The sequence below is a fragment of the Pleurodeles waltl genome, chromosome 5, assembly GCF_031143425.1.
Source record: "Pleurodeles waltl isolate 20211129_DDA chromosome 5, aPleWal1.hap1.20221129, whole genome shotgun sequence".
NCBI lineage: Eukaryota > Metazoa > Chordata > Amphibia > Caudata > Salamandridae > Pleurodeles > Pleurodeles waltl.
Window position 1 is genome coordinate 1097004596 of NC_090444.1, and position 23997 is coordinate 1097028592.

Genomic DNA, 23997 nt, shown 5'->3' on the forward strand with positions numbered 1-23997 from the left:
TCTGATACTTCACTTTCTTGATCTATTGACTCGGGTCTGCTCATTGCACTGTAGTGTACTAGGAATAACAGTTTTGTCGCACTCACTACATGTGCTGGTGCCCAACAAAGAGGGACTTCATCTGGCATATTGAGGGACCATCTACTCTACCATGAACACACTAAAAGTGACAAAAGAGTTGGAAATCATTTCCGTTTCAAAACAAAGTCAATAATGTTAATAAAACACAACTGCTACACTATTACAATTTCACCCCTCTCCACTGACAAGCAGTACCACCAAATTTGGATACTTGGTAATTCAAACCTTCCACTTAGACACATACCTAAGGGATGGTAACATATATAAATCCCTAGATCTGATAACATTTTGGATCAAGCTACCTATGTCTGTGATGGGCAAAATGTAATTATCCAAAATGGTAATAATTCCCACGTTACACTACCTAATTAACTAAGAAAATATCCTAATCCTAATTCTTTAAGGAACTGAACATAAGATCACACATGACAAAATATGCCTTCCAATGACCAAAGGGGGTCGGGAAGTTTCAAACTGCAAATATTGTCATCTTTCAACACAATAGCAACGTGTGACTAAATGAGCCCCTGCATCACAAATGCTGAAATCTCTATTACTCTCAGCAGAAACCTGACCCCGCACACTGAGGAGACATTGATTGGCAATCGTAACAAGGTATGGCTGAGTCATAATTTGGGTCTAACAGCCAAACATTGCCGGGAGAGATATTTACACGTAAGCAGGGTATGCAAAGCATACCCCTCAAATTCTCCTCCTAGACTGATTGACAAGTCTTCTCAAAGTCCAGTTGAATGTTAAACTGCATAGCTGAGGGTAGGGGTTTGTCAAGTTGGGTAATGCATACTCCTCCAGAAATCTCTGTATATTTGCAGAAATATGCAGCAAATACGAAATGTGGCCTGAACATTTTTTGTCACCTGGCAGCCTAATACCGGTGGTTAAAACAACATAGGATAGTGATACCACAGGACCAGAGCAGGATTAGTAGCACTGGGTCAAACATAACTTCATACTTATATATTCGCCTGCTATGATACATATGCAAACTTCATACTTGTCTATGTGTTAGATGGGTGGAAGATAAAGGTGACGAAATGGAAGACAACAGAATAGTGCCCTATGTCGCCGGTTTCTCGTGAAATAGCAGGTTAAACTACTGAAATTTAATTATCTTCATTGCACCTATATCCCCCCACTCCCATCAGATTGATTGCACAGCATATTTGGCCCACACTCGGGCAACTGTCCCAGAAATCCCCTCCCCAAATTGAAGTTCTAACATATGGTGTGGTAATGTCCAGTATTAACCCCATACTGGACTGCAGTGATTACACAGATTATTAGGGCGGTAAGACATCCTCTAGGAGCATTCTCATGTGAGGGGGGGAGGTAAAATAAATGAACAGATTCGCAGAACTGGCACTGGTGTTAGCCAAACGAGGCTAGCCATGTGCTGCTAATCCCCACATGCACCAAAAATAACAAACTGGAAAACCTATGTAATCAAATCGGTATGAGTATGTCTAGACACTTGTAATGAAACCTCGGAAACAAGTTGCTTTGGAAGCGCAGGAAGTGGCTATGGACACATTCTCACATTAACCAAACACTACATCCCCCGGAGACACTATGGGCTAAAAAGTAGTAAGCAGAGCACTCAACATCACAGGATGGAACAAGACTAAACATCAAGAGGATGCCGTGAATCGTAGCATGAGGTTGCTTGAGCCATGTGGAAGCGCAGCCTAAAGCTCTTGATGTTAGCCTGTATAAGTGTCAAGCCATTGTTACACTTCAAATCCCTGAGCTGATTAGCTGTCCTTGATTAAGTGATGGTCTTGCAGTAGCCTAGCAGCGAACATACTGATTCTAGGGCCTATCAAAAGTAGCTAAAATAGAACTCTCTCGCACATGCAAATGGTATTTCTTTCTACCGTTTTACGTTCTTAGAATGCATGTTATCTCAACAGTCCACGCTACAACTGTATGCAAGTAAGCTTGATCCGTCAACTGCATTAGTGCTGTTCCCCATGGAACTTACTACTACTGAAACTGTATTGAAAATCTATGGCATGTTCCACCCTGTGTCACTCTCCTCTAAGTACTTTATACAATTTGTGATGTGGTACTGAAATTCTGTGCTGCTATTGCACTGAAACGATTTAACATGTAAAAGAAATGTAATATCAAGATTACTTCAAGTGAGTGAAATTCAGCCAAATATTTTTATAGCTACCACGTAGTCTCAATATAATTGCTATCTGTCTGGGCAAGGTTTACGAGAGTTAATGAGCATGCCGGCAAGAACTGCATAAGACACATTAACATTTAAAAAAATATACTAGAGGCAGACCATAATGGCGCTTTTCTGAAAGCAAGTGTTTTAATCTTTGACTGCATCATTATCTGCAAAACATATCACACCATTGAACATTTTCTTTTTTTCTACAAAAGCTATCAAAGCAAAGTTTGTCCTTAAAAAAATACAAAAGAGAACTAATCATTAAATGTGTTTCCAAGTAAGTGAACAAATACAAACATAAGAAACAGGGTACATTTCTGGAGGTTTCTAGTGCTTATTCTAAGTTTCCCTTAAATTAAATGTACATTATATTCACAAGTAGTTTTGCATTTCTCTTCCTCCTTTCTTCACCAGAAGGACAAACTTTGAAAATCTAAAAAAAACAATCCTCAGAGTTCAAGAATATTAACATCGAAGTCTATATCCATTAAAATCATCAATTTTCTAAATATATATTTTATATATATATGTATATGTATGTTACATAAAATATATTTTATATGTATAATTATATATGTGCAAGCAATGGCAAACAAAATAAGCTTCCTATTGGTCCTGCCATATATAGCAAGAATATTTCAAGGCAAATCGATTATTTATTTACAGCGAGCTACAGTATGCCATACTAGGCGAATGTTCTATTGTACAAACAAAAATCTTCTTTTAAATACAAGGGCTGCAAATAAATCCAGGAAAATAATTACACACAATGTACACTATTTATAAAGGCAACATTTTAAGACATTTCAAATTATTGCACTTGCATATTTTTGTACAAACGACACTCTACTACTGAATACGTCCATCTGTATGTGGACGTAGACAGACATATGTACACACAAGGGCACCATACAGCTCTTTCCTTTTCGGAAAGCAACTCATCTGAGACTTTGGATAAAGTTCAAGCTACTATACAAACTTCTCGCTAACATTTGTTTGAGCATACACCCGTATTAAGTAGAAAGCACAGCTTTTGGTCGGCAAGCAGTAATATGACTGTTTGGCTGAAAAAAACCAAAAAGGTGATGCATCCTTTGTTCAGTGGATACTTTGAACCTAAAACCCAACTGCAGAAATCACGCTGGACATCTGTGAATTTCACTTACATGGGCTAATATCAAACATGGAAGAAACCTGTCACGAAGCATCACCGCAACCAAACTGAGCAACAAATAAGCACACATTTCAGACTACACAGTAACTTTTGGAGAAAGCCCCAAGTATTGGAAAAAGTAAACAACTTTAGCTGTTTCCAACCCTAGCGGCTTTCAGAAGTGGCCCAATAGAGCAATGATGCAGTTTTAGCAAGTATCCAAGCACAAAAGGAAAAACGTGAGTACTAGTCCATAGAAGACAGGTCTTTTTGACAGCATTAAACCAGTGAGTAAAATTTACCTTAAGACATAAATCAATGAAAGTTCATACCATTAATTCCGGTGAAAGTTAGATAGCAGGTAAAGAAGAAAAAACACATTTATAAACCTGACTATTGCAACAAAAAGGACTCGTTTTCATAGAATGCAAAGTAATGCTGTGTTGCATGATGTAATAACTTATTTATTTTCAACATGCAAACATCCTTTAGTCACTGCCTTGCGCTATTCTGAATCTACATTGAAGCTTCCGCACTCTATTTAAAAGTACAGAGGTCTAATTGGGACGTACTGCTATCCAACAAATTGCTGGCGCACTGCCTGACCGTATCTGCCTGACTAAAGCACTGCTGGTTGGTGAAGTGGATCTTCTCCCCTTTTCTTTTCTGTGGTGACGACTACTGGCCAATGAGAGAAAATAATAACACCTGCCACCAGCAGGCATTCTCAGGTCTTGTGAACCCACACGCCGGTTTCATGGGAAAGAAACCTCAAAAGTTGGTATCTCTCATGGTCTAAACATATCTATATATTTTGTTTTAGAACAGTTGCATGAAATAAAAGTAGAGAATAGATTCACATTTGAAAAAATATGCAGTCAAGCTTCCAAGAAAGATCATCAATAGTTGGGTGGGTCCTTGTCATAGTGTTGAATGCTGGGTGTAGTCTCCCCTAAATGAAACCAAACCCATGAGAAACATTCATGTTCAGAATGAAAGGTAATACCTTTTCAGAGGACCCAGACTTGATTTAAAAGTCTGCTCTCAATCTTAACCATGGCATGCATCACCAGCTCTCGTTCTAACGGTTGTCACAGTTTTCACTCTAGAAATGGCAGTGCTTTGTAGGTTAAAAATTAATAATAAATACAAGCTGAAGTCATAGGTGATGTGTTGTCAGTGAGTCACCCCACCGAGTATATCAGCCAATGGATTCTCATGCGCCCAAGTAAAAAAATGTATACTCACAGTTAATGGATGTACTACAGTCCTGTCAGCTAGACTATCGATTGGCAATGCATACAAAATAACATTAAGCACAAATATGCAATCATTATTTAATTTGGATTGCAATAACGATATATTAGAGGATTTTCTTCTCAGCATAGGTGACTAACATAGTTCTCGTAGAGGAACACCATAGTTTTGTCAAATATCTCCTGAAAGCAGCAGCTCATATCACATGGACCACACAAGAGGCTTTTTATCAAGAAAGCAGGAAAAATGAAACCGCAACCGTTCAACGGTGACATTATGCGGAGTTTCAGATTTTCCAAAATAAATATGTCTTGTTTATGGAAAAAGACCAGAATTAAATGCAGAATCGCTCATACAAAACTGATTTTCAAAACGTAAAAGGCTACCTAAGATGTCAGAGGTGGTAGTGGAGAATGACGCAAACCAACCCTTAAGTATGTGACTGCTGGCCAGGTTCTCAATTGCAGATCGTTGCAGATAAACATCAGTTTACAGAAAAGCAACAAGATCAACAACTATCTGGATTTAAAATCATTAATAGTCTGATTCAGAGTTTCAATTAAGTGAAGTCTAAAATATGGAGTACAATATATTGTCTAATATTCTTTGTCAATGCTATTCTTATGCTGGAGGAACTCTAGACACGCAGGAGAGTCTGAGTTTCCTGTAGAAAGTGGATAATTTACAGTATCCAAAAACTCTTAATTGGACCAATCCTGTGTGCCAATATATGACATAACGTTTTGTACTATGCCCTCCTGACGGAGATCTACATTTTAAAATATTATCAATTGGTTGTTTAATCCCTCAGTAGCACTTAAATAGGCAAGGATTAAGGACCTCTTTATTACCCTCAGTCCATTCTACTGCAACAATATACATTACATAAAACTACTAGACACTACAAGTAAATTCTACAGGTGGAATTCAAACTGAAGGTATGGCTTACAATACTTGGAGACCATGCCACCAAGAACCCTGAACAGTGGACAAAGTAGGTTATACTCAAAACGCAGCTTATGAACGTTCAACACCCTAAGACAGGACCTTTTATGAATGGTGCCTGCATTTATTAATGACCAAGTCACTGATCTTTCCTTTCTACCATTACATTGTCAGAGGCAAATGAAATAAAATGTGGAAATCCATCATTGCTTCATGCTTCAAAAACCAAAACGGCTTAGAATAGTGAAGCAACAGGGAAGGGTTACCTGAATCATGTTTTAATACTGGGTCTTAAGTTAACAGATGATGCAAAGGTTAGAAACAAGTCCAATAACTTCTAAGTGCACAAGAGAGTGTGATGGAGGTATGTTTAGAGAACTCCATTTAGGCAAGAAAGCTCAGCGGACTTTCTGAAGAACGTGCGACCAAATAAGAATTTCTACATCAGTGTGGATACCTAGAATTCCACTGACGCAACATATTCTTTGGCTAGATCAACAATTTCTGGCTAGCTGTAACAACAACAAAAACAAATAGTTCTTTGGGTCGTAAGGAAATTACAAGACAAATGCGAAGACAAGTGGTCATGCCATGGAAGTATTCATGCAGTTCTTTTGGAGAGAATGAACAGCATGTTACAAAGCGGTTAATGTTGTATCCTCGTTCATGAGATCATATCCCACATTGGAACAAATGTCTAAAGCATCTCAAAAGCACTGCATGAAAGGCATATGAGGCAATATATACCGTTCCCTTTTTAAGCCAGCCACACACACTCACTTTATTGTTCAAATAATTGGAAATAAGCTGGAATTTAGATGCCTCAAGCAAATGGCGAGGGTAGGAACATTATTTGTCAAGGCCTAATATCTAGGAAAGCTCTCAACTCTAAGGGTACTCTCAAAAATACAATCTACATGCACAAACCTAAAACTAAATTCTTGGCTTTAAAACACCTAACATTTCCATAAACTGTTTTTCACATCCTCAGAATAAGATTTATTTGTCTACTTCAGTTACTGTCAGCAGGTTGCGTCTTTATGGTAGATAAGTTTCTTGAACAATCGGAGAACGTTGTACACTTTCCCCACATATGCAATTCGGCCCTACGGGTGCCTCATGAGCAGCACAATCTTTATGTTCAACAAAATATGATCTCTATGGCATAAATAATAAGCTGCCACCAAAAGTGATTACTGTACTAAGTTTCCAAGACTTTGCATCCATCTTAGCATCTAGTGAGTGCCAGTTTCATTATACCAGGTTACGTGCATTAGTTTTAGTACAAATTACCCTTACAACACTAACTCTCCAATTTTGCATATACCTAAGTTTGTCTAAACTGTGGGATTTCAAACCAAATAAGGCTTCTATAGTCTGCTAGCTGTCACCTCAACAAGCAGGTACCTACCCTGAGAACATAGTAATTTCTGTTAGTCTTCTCACCGATTCCCACCATATCTGATAATTGACTGAAATAGCAGGACCTTGTGGCAATTTCTAAAACGTTGAAAAAGCTTGTTTCCACTACGAGAATGTTCCAGTTCTGCATCAACCAAAAACAGTCCTACATTTGAGTAGTGTATACCAATCACACTTCAGTGTCATATTTCTGCACCCAGGTAGACACTGGGGTGAAAACGCCCAGTGTAGACAGTAACAAATAGATGTAATGACTCATTAGGAGATCCAATAACATGTTTTTCTCAGGGAGGAAGTCCTCTTCAGAAAAATCCCGAATTTGGTGAGAAATTCTATGAAATTGAAGTTTTATGAGGGTGCAGCTACAAAACAAGACAAGCATGGTTACACATCAAGAATAAGCTATCCAAGTTGAGCTTGGAGTCCACAAGACATGTGAGAGAAGTGGTGGGCAGGTAGTACTTGAAACTGACCAAAGCACGGTCTGGAAAATCTTTTCAACAGGCCTACTAGGACTTAGAAATGATAATTCAGTGAACTTGGGCAACAAGAGAACAAAAAACACGAATGGAAGGAGGAACCGCATCCCCTCGAAGTCCAATCCCACCTAAAAGCATAGTAATAATTGCAACAGTATTTAATGTAACAATAGGGATGCCTAGAGTTGACACAGTGCTCTTTGCCACTTTGTCCCCGGCAGGAAAAATAAAGACTGCACAACTGATGCCACCAATGACCTCGAAACAGGCAGCATTATTTAGCTAGCCATTATTTTGGGATTCACTGGATCATTACTGCTAGATATCAAGTATGCTGGCCAATTTAAAAATAATTGCCAGGTGAAAGAGTAATGCATGGCTAATTTCTTTTGGAGCATGTTCTCATTATCTTGAAGGTCTTGTTTAAGGAGAGTTACATTAAAGAGGTCAAGTGACTCAATAGGTTATAAATGTATCTACACTATTGTGTTGTGTTCTTCTATGATACTGTAGAATATTTTGGTTGATGGGTAAATTCAGAGCAGAAATGTGAAAGTGTCTTTAGATCCCACAGCCAAATCTACCATCGGCTGTGCCCCCATGGTTATTTTCTTTATATGCAAGGATTGCCTCTGTCTCAAAACACTGTCTCCCTTCGGGATCTATTTTGCAGAGATGCATACTCCTTTTATCAATTGTCCTTTATATACCTTTTTATCTCCCGCAAGCAGTAATGAAGGAATGGCGGCTTTGCGACAGTTTGCATACAAGTACCCACCTTTTCATATCTTCTTTGGATCAGCTGTTTCATTTCCTAATCACAGCCTTCATCATTGTTGCAAACCCAGAATCAAAACGCAAGTGCTTCTTGTGGCCTATCTTCGTTCCTTCCTTGCTATGTTCCTGCATTGTTACTGTGCCTGTGAATTTATAGTACGTGGGTATGAGGCCCTACTCATCAGTGACTTGTTTAACTTCTGTTTTGATCAAAATTTCTTTGAGATGGTCAATTACCTCTTTCAAGTACATATTTCCCAGACAATTTCTAGATACTTGTTGCTAATTTTCACTACCACTACCTTGCACCACCGAGTAATGACTACAGGAATATATTGAAGTGTGACCCAAAGTCGACTCTAGAACTTCAGACACGAAGTTAGTTGAGATGCATCAATCTAAAGGGGAAATTGCTGCCAATTCCTTTGTTTAAGAATGTTCATTTAACACATTTGACAACACATCGTGAACAGTCTCATAGAAAATTATATTTGTAAGTATGGGAACCTTTGTGCTCTGTAAGGTATTCAGGATAGGTAGGTTAAGTTTTTGTTCTGATCTTGAGGCTCAAGTCACCAAGGCAGTAAACTTAGATCCTAGAACTTTAGGGTTGTCTTTGAAAAATGGCAATTTGAAGTATTTACATTTTCCTTAGACAGACCCACTAAAATTGAAGGCATCATTTACAGAGAGGGCCAGTATCAGTCCAACCTGTGAAAAGGCATACCTGAAACCAACAACTTCTTCGGTTTTAACACTCAATCTCTTTCTGAGGTATTCTTTCAAGAAATCCCCACAATATGCCCTGTCCTCTATGGCTTCAAGGTATTATCACTCAGGATTTGCTGTTTGACAAGAAAAGTTCATCATAGAGGGTGTAGAATTGACCATCTTCCTAAATCGCATAGTCTGTTTCCTCTTCCACCTGAACCCATATTTACCTTTTGCATCAACAGGACAAACTTGTCTTAAGTAAACATTTCCATACCAGTACATAGTTCCTAGTCAGAGTCCCAACCTCACTGTCACCATCTCTATATCTGCATACCATTACTTAACCACTAGACAATTCCTGATGCATACAGTGAATTAAGAAGATATTGCAGTATATGTTCCCCAAGAGACTTAGATTTGTTACCCTAACCCCCGCTTTGTGTGAGCTTTTAGCACTGGTCTTGCAGAATGTTACATGCTGAGTGTAAATTTTAAAACCACAGCCTGTCTCCATATTGAACACCACCGTTAGGTCATACACCTTAGTTGGCATGGCAGAATCACTATCTTGTTGAAAAAGTATGTAGAATGTGACATGAGATCCATCCTGAAGATAATATCCAAGCTTCTGCTTCAGGCAATTACAGTCTAGAAAGACCAGTGCAACTTTGGAAGATGTCTTCATTTTTGCACAATTATCTTATTGAAGGCTATTATGGCGTTTTAGTACAGGCCAAACTATACACTGCAAGGATGCTGTCGCATTTTCAAGGGTATACCCCACGTTTGGTAGAGTGTTGAATGACCACCATCTATGATAAGAATTAGTACAGAAATGAATTCAAGTATTATACCCTACCATCATAGCTACAACCCAGTTCAAGCTGAGGACTACAAGCACTTGCAACATTTGTGAGTCAAATTTCCTATTTAAAACCAGAAATTCGAAGTAAAGACAGCAGAACACAGCCCACCATAATATATTAAAAGTACCATTTAAGCTTGAAGCCTTACAGGAAAGATACCACTTATAGTGGTCGCTGAGACGTATTTATGTCCACTTTAAGGCCTCTTACCAGTGTGGCCATAAGATACAGGCAAGTTCATTTACTTTCAGATTTCCAGAAGGTTCACTTGTTTGGCTGAAGACGCAACCATCATTTATAAAGTCCTCTCATACCACTGAGGTAGTCCCTTCTACTGAATTTAATCCAGGATGGTGGCATGTCCTTAGCATTGCCTTCACATTAGCAGTTGTGGCCTGTTATCCTTGTTAAAAAATCCATTAAAAATGCCCTAGTATGAAGTGTTCATCAATCATCGATCTTCACTGGTAGCGAATCCGAAGTTTCAGTCGCCAAAGAATTGGAAGGAATCCACACTGCTGTGTCTTCTCCACAGGCTACTTTCTCCCACTGACTAAGGTTGTCCCTGGAGTAAAAAAAAAAAAAAAAAAAGAAGAAAATTAATAGTTGATTACAGAGCATACACTTTTAATATGTTCTTTCATGCTAGATCTAACACACACAACATTCTTAAACTAGGCATTTACCTTGAAATAATACAAGCATGAATAGCAATCCTTCCAAAGTAGGTGGCAGACCCTTTAATGTTATCTTGGTTAAAATTTTACTAATTCTACCAATAGTCCCTGGCGAACAAGTTACTTATCTTTGATAATGCCTTATCTGGTACAGACAATATCTAGTTGCAGATTCCTTACCTTAGAATTTCCCCCAGGTGTCAGGCTGGATCTAGAGATTTTTCTTGAGCAGTACCCCTGCATGCCGTTAGGTGATGTCTATCGGCTCTGCGTCTGTCACCTGCGTCGTGCACGGCAGATATGACATCGCAGGTCCTATATAGGCGCCACCCCAGTGCACTTCCATCAGTTTCTTTTCACGACTTTTGACGCCACAAGCGCTGAGCCATGAAGAACACTGACCACAGATAAGTCAAAACTAGGGCCCTGAAAAGAGAAGTCCCTGTCCCCAGGAATCAGTTCACAGAGCGGGAAGGATGGCTGGGTTGTTAAGGAATCTGCAACTAGATATTGTCTCTACCAGATAAGGCGTTAACGAAGGTAACTAACTTGTTGATCTTGTAGAAAAACCTAGTTGCAGATTCCTTACCTTAGAATAGATACCCAAGCAAAACCATCTCCGGAGGTGGGTCTGCAAACGAAGATCACAGCAGAAAGTTCTGCAGGAACACGGGCAAAGCGCCCATCCCTTACATACCTGAAAGTCCAGGAAGTAGTGTTTGGTAAACCTGTGCAGGGATGCCGACGTTGCTGCCTAAAAGATTCCCAGGGCTGGAACTCCATGTGCTAACGCAGTGGTTACAGCTTTAGCTCTGGTAGAATGCGCATGCAAGCCCTCAGGGGATTTCTTCTTGGCCAACGTGCAGCACATTTTAATGTAGATTACGACCCATCTGGAGATGGTTCTCTTCTGCACTGCCCAACTTTTCTTCACACCCACATAGCCAAAAAAGAGTTGATCATCCACCCGGAACTCTTTGATATGATCAAGGTAGAACACCAATGCTCTTTTTGGTTGCAGGTGGTGGGTTCTTTTCTCTTCTTTAGAAGGATGTGAGGGTCGCAAAAGGTAGACAAGGTGATGGATTGGCCTACATGGAAGGGCGTGGCTCCCTTTGGCAGAAAGGAGGCCCTAGTCGAAGCACCACTTTGTCAGTATAAATGGAAAGGTAGGGTGGCTTAGATGACAATGCCTCAGGCTCGCTCACCCTGTGGGCAGGCGTAAAGGCCACGAGGCAGGCTGTCTTCAAAGTGAGAAGCCTGAGAGGACAACGTCGGCCAGGCTCGAAAGGAGCACACATCCGAAATGTTAGAACCAAATTGAAGTCCCATTGGGGCTTAATGAATGGGAATGGAGGAAACATGAGTAAGTACTTTAAGGAACCTATTTACAATAAGAGATTTAAACAAAGAAGGTTTATCAGGCAACCTCAAGAAAAACAACATAGAAGACAAATAACCTTTGAAAGTGCCCAGAGTAGAGCCCTGCTAGGCCAACGGAAGTATAATAATAGAACCTCAGAGAGAAGGGCAGAAAGGGGGATCAACAGACTTGTCTGTGCACCATGCCACAAATTTCTTCCAACGACAGGAGTATACTATTTTGGTGGCGGGATGCCTGGCTTCCACAATTACATTACAGACTTCAGGCGGAAGGTCGAAAGCTGTCAACTGTCGCCGCTCAATTTCCACGTAAAAAGACGGAGACTGGACAGGTTCATGTAGGGAAACCTCCCCTGCTGATGTGCCAGAATACCCTCCCAAAGGGGCAGTCTGATCGGAGGATTGATGGCCACACTCAATAGCTTGGGATACCAGATCCTTCGTGCCCAGTCCGGAGCCACAAGGATTACTTGGGCCCGGTCGCTCTTGATCTTCTTGAGAACTCTGGGCAAAAGTGGTATGGGAGGAAAGGCATACAGGAGACCTGAGCTCCACTCGAGATGAAAAGCGACACCTAGCGAGTGCAGCCTTGGAAATTCCAACACGCAATACTGCTGACATTGTGCTTCTCTGCAGAGGTGAATAGATCTAACCAAGGCTCTCCTCACTGCTGAAGAAGACCTTGAGTCACCTCAGGGTGGAGACACCATTTGTTATCGACTAAATATTGTCAACTGAGTTCATCCGCTCTGACATTCAGAGAGCCCGCCAGATGCCCTGCTGATCCAACCACTTCCAGAGACGCAGAGCCTCTTGACAAAGGGACCACGACCCCACCTCGCCCGGCTTGTTGCTGTACCACATGGCAGTGATGTTGTCTGTGAACACCTGCACTACCTTTCCTTTGAGAGAGGGAAGAAATGCTTTCAATGCTTGTCTGATCTCCCGGAGCTCCAACAGGTTGGTGTGGAGTCTGGACCCCGCTGGAGACTAGATACCTCTGATCTCCGCCTCTCACAGGTGGCTGCCCCATCCCAGGAGTGACACATCTGTCACTAATGTCAAATCTGGTTGGGGAAGGGAGTTTGGACAAGGTACCCAGCAGGACATCGATAAGGGCTTCTCTAAAGAGAAATAGGGGTTCAAAGGATGGAGCCCCGGGCTGAAGCACCTCTGTCAAGAGGTTAGTCCTAACTGCCATCAAAGGCAGCTCGAGGTACAGGGCCATGGCCACTGCCAGCACCACCACTGAGTAGGACGCTCCCTCCTCTGTAGCCACGGTAGGGGGGAAGCATGCCAGTGTCTGGGGAAGTATCTAGACCACTGGCTTCACCCAGGTCCGTATGCCAGCACAGTGTCTTGGAGCTGGTATTCCAAAGGGTCCAGCAACCCCTCCCATTCCTCATTGTACCCCAACCCATAAGAATAAGGGGTCCAGATCCAATAAAAGGGGCAAGGCACCTGCCGGAGTCGGCTTCGCGCAATACTGATCTGGCTCTTTGTTGGAGTTGGCAATGAGGATGTGGTTGACGCTACTTGAGGGCACGGGCGGTGACAGGAACTGAGGCTGAAGCCACCGGTGCAGAAACCTAGGAGGCCCCTTCTGACCCTGCGGGGCCGAAAGGTGCTCCAGCAGAGTTGAACTGCCCAAAAATTAAGGCACATGGCGTCATAAAACTATCTGAGTTGGGCAGGGGTCGGTCTGGCTCCTGGAAACTCCGGGAGGTACAGAGCCAACCCAGACACAGGCTCTGCAGACGGAGGCCTAGAGCGATGACGTTCCGGTTCCCTCGTCGGCTGACAGATGGGGTGACGTCAAAGAACGTTTGTTCTTCAACTTCTTCTTGTGCCTGGAATTACCTGAATGCCCCGATGACTTGGAGTGGGACGACTATCTGGTTTTTGGGGGGCGGGAAAGGCAATCCTGGGACCTTCCTCTCGATCAAGAGACCAGGACTTATGTGGAGTCAAGCGTTGGGCCGCCATGAGCTTTAGGGACCACTTCCTCAAAGCTTTTGGATCCATGGCCCAGCAGTCAGAGCAGAACTTCGGGTCATGGTCGCGCTCCAGACATCACAAGCACAAGACGTGCAGATTCTTCACAGACATCGCTCGGTGACAGGATCCACAGGGCTTGAATTCCACCTTACACTATGACATCCTCATCGCACCAGGACTGTCAACACTCCAACAGCTTCAACAAAAAGTAAAAAAAGATCAGATAAAAAATGACTGAGGGGAAGCTTCTTTGGATCTGCGGTAGTCCGGTGCAGAAAGAAAAGAACTGACGTCAGCGCGCAGGGGTGGCACCTATATAGGACCCGTGATGATCCGGCGTGCACACCACTGGATGTGGAGCCTATCGATGCCATCTAACACGCAGGGGTTCTGCTCAAGAAAAATCTCCGGATCCAGACTGAGGGAAGTTCTACGGTAAGGAATCTGCAACTAGATGTCTCTATCAGATCTACAAATATTTCTTGCAATAAACATTAGTTGATGGAAACTACAATCTAAACTGATGGGAAAACAACTGATATCTCTGAAAAGGGGAACAGTAAATTCATTGCTATTTATTGCTATTTATTGCCCATGCTCTACACACTAGTGGGAAACCACTGCAGAGAAATTCAGCACAGCAGTGGGAGACTTGAACCCCAGCAGAGGGTCTTAGGATAAGAAAGCTAGAGCACTGAATCCACTGGTCACTGGATAAAACTGCAAGGGGAGTGATACATGAGGGTTGGTGGTGTATTAGAGGTCTCTAATACATATCAAGTCATGTCTCCCCATTAAGTCACCTGCAGAAGGGTCAAATTACACGAGCTTAATCGTTTTTTATGTAACTGCTGGACTTAGCCCTTTCTGCAGGGTCATCATTAAACTTTTTGCTTTCACTCTCCTGTTTTCTGAACCTGTTTATTTTGGCTTTTACGTCTCTGCACACTTTACCACTGCTAACCAGTGCTACAGTGCTCGTTCTCTCTCTTTTAAACATGGTAGTATTGGCTTACACCCAATTGACCAGTTTAATTTACATGCGTAGGTTCCTAGTAAAAGGGTACTAGATGTATCTAGGGCCTATAAACTAAATGCTAAGAGTGGGCCTGCAGCACTGATTGTGCCACCCACTGAAGTAGTTCTTTAAACACATCACAGGCCTGCCATTGCTGGCTGTTTGTGCAGTTTTGAAAGGCCATGTTGACCTGGCCAGGCCCAAACCTTCCTTCCTTAATACATGTGACACCCCTAGGGAAGGCCCCAAGTGGCCCAGAAGGCAGGGTGCAGTGTGTATAAAAAGTTGGACATGTGCTTTTAAGTTTCCTATGTTCTGGTAGTGAAAAAAACTCATATTTGTATTTCACATCTGCAAGGCCGCTTCTCCCTTAAATTAACACTGGAGTTACCATAGTATATATAATAGGTGATAACATTCAATTGGTAGCAGGTGGGCCAGTCGAGCTTGGTGTCTAAAGGATTGTAATTAAAAGCCCTCTTTAATGGTAATGTCGGATTTTTAAGCACAATGCTGAAGTTGTCTTGTTTTGGCATTTTCTTGTCCTAACCATTTGGTGCCGTCAGCCTAATCCTGGATCACATGACTAGGTGTAGATGGCAGTTTTTGTGTATTGCTCCCGACTGTGAGACAAAAAGAAGATAATTGTTAGCAGGATGGGTTTCTCTAAGTTAACGAAGGGGTAGGAGCTGTCACCTGCCACACTTGCACATCACAAAGGCTCTGCCTCAGCACTCTCACTAAGAGTCTGACACTGGTCTTTTATGACTCCAGACAAAATGGGAGCAGGGCAGGAAGGCAGACAATTACAAGCACCTCTGGGTGGTGGAAACCCCTGGAAGTTTCTCCTACTTAAAGGTGGACACCAGTTATAAATATTGGCCTTCAGACTCAAACTCTTCACTACATTTCTGGACCTGTGGAAGACTCTGCCAGAAAGGACTGCTGTGCTACTGAAAGGTCTGCCATTCTTCTGCTGGTCTGCTGTGCTGATCTGCTGCCTACTGCCCTCTTGGCTGGGTGAGAAGAGCTGGACCTGCAACCAGTACCCTGGGCCACCAGAGTGACTCCAAGGGACAGTCTCTTGTAACCAGCACCTGGACTCTGCAACTGTTAGTCCTATCCTGCCATCTGGTGACACCCCAGTCTTGGACCCTTGGAAGTGGGCCTTAACGTGCTCTTTCAGTTCATCAGTGGATCCTGCAGAACCAGCACATCTCCTCTGTTGTGTGGCGCAGCCCAAAGCAGAACCAACTCTGCTGTGAGGATTCTCCTAGCGCAAGTACTTAGAATTGTATTTGCAGTCTCATCTGTATAGCTGCTGCGTGATCCATCTCTGAGGCAGGCCCTTACATTGCAAACCTCTTGTCGATGGCATCCTTGACCACAATGCAGGGCTTTGCATCGCAAGCCGAACAGCTTCTTTGGAACCAGCAGGTGCGCAACGTGTGACTAGACAACGCAAGCCCCCTTCTTTACAGCAGTGAAAGGGCTGGAATCACACACAGCGATAACCCTGACACTAAAGAAGTGTTGGAGAGACAGACTGAAACAGTAGCTCATGAAGTGACCCTCCTTAGGGAAGATCGTTAGAAACTGGTCGACAAGGTGTTGAGATTAAATCGGCTTTGGTGCAAACTAGACCAAATGTCATGAGCCACGGTGATCGTTTGTCATAGTTGGAAAAAAGTGTTGCTACTAAGGAGAAAGGTAGATGACGCGGAAAGCCAATTGCGGTGAAACAGCATCAGAGTGGTGGGCGACAGGAACTGAGGTTGAAGCCACCGGTGCAGAAACCCAGGGGGCCCCTTCTGACACTGAGGGACCATTAATGGAGTTAAGTTTGGAAGAATGCTTTGCCACAGTGGTGCTAGAGGGGAAACCCTCCAAATTCTTCATGGTGGAGAAGGCCCACCTGGTAAGCCACCACAACCCTGGCCCCCACTTCTCTCAGGGCAGTAGTGGCCAGACTCCTGAACTACAGGGACAGAGATACAATACTACAGAGAGTTCGATCACATGGGCCCTAGAAGGTGGAGGGGACCTCGTTATTTCTTTATCTGGATCACACCACAATGGTGCAAAGACAGAGAGACATTTATAGCAGTCAAATGATACCTATGGACCTTGGATATACAATATGCACTTTTTCCCTGTCAGACTCCATGTCATACTAAACAGCGAGACATACTTTTTCCAACCACAGTGAAAGTTTGGGAGTGGCTGGAGCGCCGAGGATACCCACTTCCCCTGAGTGAACAGGAAGAGTGTCCCAGATCAGAATGGAATGAAGCAAAGGGACAACGCAAACAGCGACTAACCCAGAAACCATCTAGGAGCCGTGCAAAGACAGAGAGCAAAGGTGGTAGAAGCACTGCACTGACAGCAAACTACACAAGGGGGAAGCCAGATGGGACATCCTACAGGATGATGGGGAGAACTCAGGGGAGAGGAGTCCGAGTCTCCAGAGACTCGGGTGGTGGGACGCCACCAGCAGTGACACCTATAACTTTGGGGGAAATAATATGCCCACTTTTGGAGTAGTGATGTCCTGATCGGAGAAGGCCTCTTACCTCACAGACCCTTGCCTTGCTGCCACATCCCTTCGGCAGCCAATGAGGTTTAACTTTAATTTCACGTTGAAGGGGGGGGGGGGGGTGAAAGACATACCATGAATGGGGGTGGAGGGGATGGGGGCAGTTGAATTACCGTGGTAAGGTAGGGAGCTTTGGGAGTTCTTTCAGTTTTTTTTAAGGGGATAGGATGTACTGGGGAGGTCACCAGGTTTAGGGGAGGGAGGGAGTGGTGGGGGGGAGGGAGGAACAGCTGACCCCGTACATCACGATCAGTGCAAATTATCTTTCTTTATTGTCATGGAATGTTAATGGACTGGGCCACAAAATTAAACAGGGGCTTGTGGCAAAAGCCCTCTCAAGATATTCTGCTGATGTAGTATTTCTGCAGGAAACTCATATGCGAGGAACCCATACACTACTATTGGGGCGAGGGAAGTACAAAGTAGCAGGACATGGTGGGTATACTACCGGATCTAGGGGGGTGGCAACGCTGGTCAAAAAGTCTCTTAAGGTGACAGAGGACACTTTAGGTTGATATATAGTGATTCTGGGGGACTGAGAGGGTCGAGGTGCTAGCACTGATCAACATATACATCCCACTAGGAGTCCACATGGAAACACTTCAGGTGTGGAGTTGGGAAACAGTGGAGATACCACATGCTGCAACATTATTGAGGGGGTGACTTTAATATGATTATGGACCCAAGAGTGGATCGGACATATGTCAGACCAATAAAGACAGTCCATGGAGGGAAACTAAGTGGCTTTATATGAGCATTAGGGATGGTGGATATTTGGCACTCCTTTCATGAACAGGATATGGGTTACTGTTATTTAGGAGCCCAAAATATGTACTCCTGGAAAGAATATGTATTCACGCCTGATATATAGATGCAGCATTCAAAGCAAAGGCGTTGTCAGATTATTGTCCTTTGGAAGTTGTATTGCAGGCCCCATGTTTGAGAGGGATGAGTGAATTGCGCAAGGCAGTGGAAAGACTTTTTAAGACGACAGATCTGTATTTTTAGGAGAATACGGAAACGGCTAAGGGCTCAATCATTCTATGGGAAGCTTAGAAGGCTACAGTAAGGGAGGAAGTCTGTCAGGAGAAGTGGCAGATAAACGGAAAAGAGAGAGGGGGCATTTGGAATTAGAAAGGGACATTTGAAACCTAGAGGATAGATAGGCTAATATCCCATCAGAAGAGATCTCAACAATTAGTCAGGTAGCGGGATATATCTGGCTTGACAGAGAATATATGAAGTAGGGGACAAGGCGGGTAAACTCCTAGCATAACTAGCAGTGTGAGAAGTGGCAAAATCACATATTACTAAGTTACTAGGTCCCTCTGGAGAAGAGAGTGCCGCAGTGATAATATTGCAGAGGTCACTGCAGGGTACTTAAGAGATTAATAAGCAGGGGCTTCCTGGGAGAGGGATTGAAAGATGAGGGACTTTGTCAGGGAATGCCCCTGTAGGAAATTAGACAAGAGAAAAACGCTAGAGGTTTTGACTGAGGGGGAAGGTGCATTTGACGCACTCAATTACAGGCAGGGAAGGCGCAAGGGCCGAATGGCCTCCCGGGGGAGTTCTCATGCTGATTATCTATGAAATTGGTGCCCCCACTCCACAAGATGTAGACTGAAGCGTATGAAAAGGGTGAACTCTCCCAAGATTTGTGAATGACAGGCAATAGTAGTCCCTGTTTTAAAACCAGGGAACCCGCTTGACAGATGGGACTCCTACAGACCCATCTGCCTCCTAAATGCAGATGTGAAAATTCGGTCAAAATCTCTAGCAAGTAGATTGTGAGGAGTGAGTCTGCTTTGATCCACATAGACCAAAGTGGGTTTATGCCCCAAAGATCTACTAGACAACCAACGGTGACTACAAATTAAAATAGATTCAGATAGAGGTGTGCGGGTACAACTTGCAGTCTATCTGGAGGATTTGTAGAGTGTAACAACTACTCATAGTGTCCCGGTGCTATAGTGGGTACAGATTCTAGGTGTCATGAGGTTTTAAAATGCAGTACTGGGATGACAGGTTTTGAGCTGTCTTTTAAAAACAGAAATATTCTCTACAGCCCATACCTGCTATGGAAGTTTAGGAGGGGGGCGGCAGGGATGTGTGCAAAGGTTGGCTGAGCTGTTGAACTTAACTCACAGGTTGTGTGCCACTGCAGCAGGGGCTGGTGGGACCTCACTGGGCCAGATGTTACTGTCCCAATTGGGGGGAGGGATCCTGAAAAGCAGTATTTCGGTCTTAGTGACGCTGCATTTTAGGTTGCTGGTGCACAGCTAGTGGGACACTGCCAAAATGCAGGCCTTAAAATTGCTCGCACATTGTGGGCTTTTTTATCTGGTATGAGGAGCAGCTGAGTATCGTTGGCGTAACAAACTATTTGTACGCTGAACGATTTAACAAGGGTCACCAAAGGAGCTACATAAACATTAAAGAGTGTAGGACTCAGCTGCTTTGGTTCAGAAGTGAATGGAGCCACATAGACTTGTGCATGTCTCTGAGAAAGGAACGCAGCCAGGTCAGTGCTGGGCCGCGCACACCTATGTCACTTAAGTGTTGAAGTAGCAAAGGGTGTGCTTGTCCAAAGCTGCAAATAGTTCAAGGAGAATCAGCACTACCTGACTCCACTGACCACTTAATATTATCAGCAATGTCCACTAACGTGGTGTCGGTGCTGAATCCAGGACGAAAACCTGGCTAGGAAGAATGGAGCAATATTTCCTTTCTACGACATCCAAAAGTTGCTGGTTTATACGTTTTTCCAATATGTTAGTGAAAGCTGGAAGCAAAGATATAGGTCTGAAATTGGACAGATTTGATCTGTCTGCAGAGGGCTTCTTCAATAGTTTAATTAATCTGGCCTGCTTCCAGCATCTAGGGACTATGGCCGACTGTAGGGATAAATTTAGCAACTGATTTAGAGTGGGGTTTATTGCCACACTATTGGAGACAAGAATGTGTGTGTGTGTGTGTGTGTATGTGGTGGGGGGAAGGGGGATTAATTATCTGCAGATCCGGATTTACATGAAATTAGTACCTGAGCTGATTCTTCCATAGAAATAGTAGAAAACCCTAGCAGAGAGGGGTCCTTGGCTAAAGTTGAGGTTACACATCTAACCCTAGGCTGTTGACTAAAAAGTTGAAGAAGGGCAACTGGAGGGAATCAACAATTAGTTTTTTTTTTAATCAAAGAAATCTGAGAGTTAATTACACAGCTTGAGTGACAGCATCCGTGCTGGAGTAGAGCTGCAACAATTTTGAATAACTCACCAGATTGATTTTGGGGAGTGTCAATCGAACTGTAAGGAAATCTGCCCAAGTTTTCTTGATTGCCTGATGGTACTTATGTAAAGCTGTCTTGTTATAGAATATGTCCTTAAGAAACTACTAAAGCCTCCAATTTCTTTCAGGTGTCTTACATGTTTTGCGCAGAACTATGGGCTCCTCATTAAACCAGGGTGCAGAATGATGTTTGACCACTGAGGTTGTGTCACGGCAGTAGCCTCCCCTGACGCACACAAAGCATTCAACTCTGTGGAGTGGCTGATATGTTTTCAGTCTTGGAGAAAATGGGTTTTGGAACAAAATTCTTGGCTTGGGTTCGCTTGTTTTATACGAAGCCTCAAGCCCGAATGAAAATCAACAAGATCCTCTGAGTGGCATGCCCGATTGGGAGGGGCACGAGAGAGGGCTGCCCCCCCTCTTGCCGATGCTATTTGCATTAGTACCAGAACCACTAGCAGAAAGGATACGAGTGGATGCAGAGGTTGAGGGTTGGAGATGAGACCCCCAGGGGAGGATCATATCTCGCTCTAGGCGGATGATGCATCACTACATCTGGCTAAACCCGATAAGACCTTGGAAAAGCATAGATGAAATATTTACACTCTACAGAAAATATTATGGGCTTCTTTGATCTTCCAGATGGGTTCATAGACGGTGATAAACTTCCAATGCCAATTCATGTTTGAATACAAAGTGGCATTGGGAATTTGTCTTTCAAGACAATGATTTTAAATATCTAGGGATATAGATTTCTAGAGGGGAAGCATCACATTACAAGGACCATCTTCTACCGCTACTGTGGAACCTGGAAATGGATGCTAGACACTGGGGAGTGCTGCCTCTTTTCTTAATGGGTAAGGCAGCATTGTTCAAAATAGTCACTCTTCCACCATGCTTCATTTACATATTAAAGAATACCCCCCCACAGAGTTCCCAAGCAATTTTTAAAGAACTTGGAATAACTCTGAAGACAGTCTGGAAAATGGACACAAATCCAGTCCCAACAGCCTTAAAGAAGTGGTCAATCCCAGTAGTGCTCGAGGTGTTGAAGATTCTGGATACCAGCTCTCCAAAATGCTTGGGGAAGTTGGTATTTAATAGGGATTGTATCTCGGCTGATGATCTTGTTCTGGAGAGCATACGTCTCTCTAGCTGATGTCAACGCAACTTGTTTTTGGAACAGTAGTGCCTTTAGTCTACTCAGCTTGTCATAATTTACATTAGCAGTATCAATATGAGGCCACATTTCTGATACTTTTATCTCTCGTGTGGGGGGGAATAAAACTTGTCCACAACACGTAACGACCTTAGAGACTAAAATTGCATAGGCAATTCCTGGTCGCATTCCGCAACAGCTTTGGTCACTCAGCACCACATAACTTCCATTTGAAGGTACATGAAATGCTGGTCAAATCAAAGGGATGGGAGTACCCTTCAGAAAACTGGCCAAGTTTGCGACCCCACATTGCAAAGTCCGTGAAGGGACACCTGCTAGCAGATCACTGAATGAATAACAGTAGTCTTGCATTCACTTCCGCTGAGGAAAGACCTCTGTTTTGCCATTCAAAGGGCAACTCCCACTCTTCTTTAATATAGTTATCGCCTAGTCGCTCGTACCTGCACACGGCAAGATGTTTTAGGCATCTCGAAAAACGAAAAGTGGAAATGGGCAGATTAATAATGCCATGTAGGAGCCATAGAAAGCTTCCAGATCTCATTATACATATATGCATAGATGAATCTTTTAGAGCGCGGCTTTTTAGGACCCAACAAAAAGTCCTGCAAGTGTACATCTTCAGAAAGAGTGTTAAGATGTTCTTTGACTGCGGCTAGTGTGTTAGACTGTACCCATTGTTGGCACAGTTTACCCACACTGTATGTTGTAACTATACCCGTGTGCTGTTCCGAGACAAAGCAAGGGTCTGGCTGGCTAATTTTGAAACCCCGGAGGAATTCACAAAACATGCTTGACACCCATTTGTGTCTATTGGCCAAATCAACTCCCCGCCAGGACTGGAAAGTGAAGAGTTATAGGTACCAGCCTGAACCTTTGCATCTAGTTCTTCCTTGGTGACATTCAGGAAGGATTGCCAAATATCAAACTTTGCAGGTGTGGGGATGCTGGGAGTGTTCATTTCTTTTATTTTTGCTAACCGCTGACACAATGTTTGTTGAATGGTGTCATTCAAAAAGATAATTTTCACAGGAAAAAGGCACACTCTAAACAAAGCTTCCCTACCCTGTAATTGCCAATCTTGTGTTCCCCATACACTCTTTAAATCAATAGTGTGCTTCAAGTATTCGTAACCTTCAACTGCAAGATGGGAAACAAAGACATCCGAATAAATCAGTTTTGTATCAGTTAGCAATTTTGTAAAACATTTTTGAAGGAGGTAATTTAAAATAATATGACCTTGGATGTTTTGTGTCATGCCCAGAAAAATAAGTACATTTATCTGAATGACGTTTTGGGCTCCCCACAGGTGGTGTTGAGCAGTGTTCCCACTGTATGTAGTTAAGTACTGGTCTGTGTCTATTAGCACAGTGCAGCTAGTAATGCCCCCAGTTGTTATATATAAACATTCACCCATATTTCATTCTATTGGTATATACATCATCCTTGGCATGGTTACCCCCTAACATTTTGCTAAGTTATGATTTGAAAGTGTGCTGGGACCCTGCTAACCAGGCCCCAGCACCAGTGTTCTTTCCCTAAACTGTACCTTTGTCTACACAAGTGGCACAACCCTAGCACTCAGGTAAGTCCCTTGTAACTGGTACCCCTGGTACCAAGGGCCCTGATGCCAGGGAAGGTCTCTAAGGGCTGCAGCATGTCTTATGCCACCCTAGGGACCCCTCACTCAGCACATGCACACTGCCTCGCAGCTTCTGTGTGCTGGTGGGGAGAAAATGACTAAGTCGACATGGCACTCCCCTCAGAGTGCCATGCCAATCTCACACTGCCTGTGGCATAGGTATGTCACCCCTCTAGCAGGCCTTACAGCCCTAAGGCAGGGTGCACTATACCACAGGTCAGGGCATATGTGCATGAGCACTATGCCCCTACAGTGTCTAAGCAAAACCTTAGACATTGTAAGAGCAGGGTAGCCATAAGAGTATATGGTCTGGGAGTTTGTCAA

At 43.2% G+C, this 23997-nt stretch overlaps 1 protein-coding gene across 2 annotated transcripts in view; it reads right to left on the reverse strand.

Moving 5' to 3' along the window:
- Positions 1–2400: 2400 nt before the first annotated feature.
- The window catches only part of PDE10A (phosphodiesterase 10A), a 1332617-nt gene continuing 1311020 nt past the window's right edge, over positions 2401–23997 (reverse strand). For both annotated transcript variants that reach the window (XM_069235310.1, XM_069235309.1), the window contains exon 22: positions 2401–10462. In XM_069235310.1, the coding sequence (XP_069091411.1) occupies positions 10345–10462 (118 nt within the window). In that variant the 3' untranslated portion in view covers positions 2401–10344. The remainder of the gene's footprint in view (positions 10463–23997) is intronic.